The sequence below is a fragment of the Juglans regia genome, chromosome 7 (assembly GCF_001411555.2).
Source record: "Juglans regia cultivar Chandler chromosome 7, Walnut 2.0, whole genome shotgun sequence".
NCBI classification, from domain to species: Eukaryota; Viridiplantae; Streptophyta; class Magnoliopsida; order Fagales; family Juglandaceae; genus Juglans; species Juglans regia.
Window position 1 is genome coordinate 51405675 of NC_049907.1, and position 1578 is coordinate 51407252.

General features: G+C 37.2%; 1 protein-coding gene across 1 annotated transcript; it reads left to right on the top strand.

Moving 5' to 3' along the window:
* Positions 1-853: 853 nt before the first annotated feature.
* LOC108991829 (basic leucine zipper 1-like) lies at positions 854-1306 on the top strand. Its single transcript, XM_018966221.2, has one exon. It carries the CDS (start codon positions 854-856, stop codon positions 1304-1306), a length of 453 nt encoding a protein of 150 aa, XP_018821766.1.
* Positions 1307-1578: the final 272 nt, after the last annotated feature.

Genomic DNA, 1578 nt, shown 5'->3' on the forward strand with positions numbered 1-1578 from the left:
ATATGAGAGATTTTACTCTTTAAATTACGTGCAAGTGTTACTATTATGACTTGCTAAGCTTTTGGCTCATTTAAAAGATAAAGTAAAAATAGCTAACGAAGAGCTGTATGCAGATAAAATACATTGTAATATTTATCGATATCTGCACAACTTCTGAAACAAAACAAGATTAGGAAGATTATCCATAAGAACGTTTGAAAAACGATACGGTTAAAAATAGAAAGAAAGAAAGAAACTTCCGTGACTAAAGCCTCAACGCAACTGTAAAACTAATCAGAGGCGCAATTCCAGCCAAAACATCATCCACCTTCCATCCTATATCATATAATGCACTAATATCTTGGGGGTAGAGATCTCCCTTATTATTGCCACTACCCTTAATTTCCCTCAACCTCCAAATCTCTTTCCTAATCTCTTGTTTAATTTCCTACTCGTTCTTTCTTTCCAAATTCTCTCTTATATATATATATATATATATTGGGTTTGGTGTGGCATTTGTACAATGCCCACTATCTAATTTCTCATCCTTTTCTATTTTGCATTTACAAACCCATCTCCAATATCATTCATTCTAATTTCTATCTTGAAAAAAACTTCCATAGCATTAGGACCCGTTGTCTATGGCTTAATTAGAGATTTATCTCAAGAAAAGTACCGTTGTCTACAATTCTGATATGAACCATATTCCTCTTATCAATTTCCTGCATTCCGTCTCAATCGTTCTATTATATTGGTTCTACGTGTTTTCTTGAATTTTCTTTCACGTTTTAGTAACTTCGTATTTCTCAGTTTTCTTTAAGCTATAATACTTTTTTGAATCTGTCGTTGAGAGTTCAGTAATACGGGAAAAAAGATGCCGTCCACACAATCTGCGAGCTCGGGGTTTGAAGCTGATGCAATTACATACGGATTAATGGATGAGAAGAAAAGGAAGAGGATGCAGTCGAACAGAGAATCTGCAAAGCGCTCGCGAATGAAGCAACAGAAAAAGATGGAGGATTTAGTCGATGAAAAGGCAAGGCTGTTGAGAGAGCTTAAGAAGAATAGCGCAAGGTACTCTGGCCGGGAGAGAGGATGGTATTCCCTGGAGTCAGAGAACAATCTTTTGATAGCTGAAAAGATGTGCTTGGCCAAGCGTTTAGACAACTTGAACTCACTTATCGTCAATCTTGGGCTTGTAAAAAATAACACACCCAAAAGTCCGGAGCTAATAATGTTGAATCCATCGCTGCTTCCACAATGCAGCTTGTCGCGGCCTCTGCCGGAAGGTTTTGGCTTGAATTCAGTAAGTGGCCGCGGATTTTGATCTCGTGGATAAGTCTGCATGACATTGGCTAATGTCTTTACGTGGATATAATTTGTCGATGGTGGTTTGGTTACTCATTGTTTTCAATTGGTAATTTAAGTTGTCTTTCTTGACCCAGTCCATGACTATTGGATGTCTTGTACATAGTTTTCGTACGAATGAAGAGAAGAGCATTAGGATGGCATGATTACTCATTATATACTTGACACTGATAAATTGAGATGCAATGCCTTAATTACATGCAGTATGGTCTGATATGCAAGAGGCAAAAT

What these genes read in the sequence shown, in the direction of transcription:
- LOC108991829 (XM_018966221.2), top strand. Translation starts at nt 854, where the DNA reads ATGCCGTCCACACAATCTGCGAGCTCGGGGTTTGAAGCTGATGCAATT.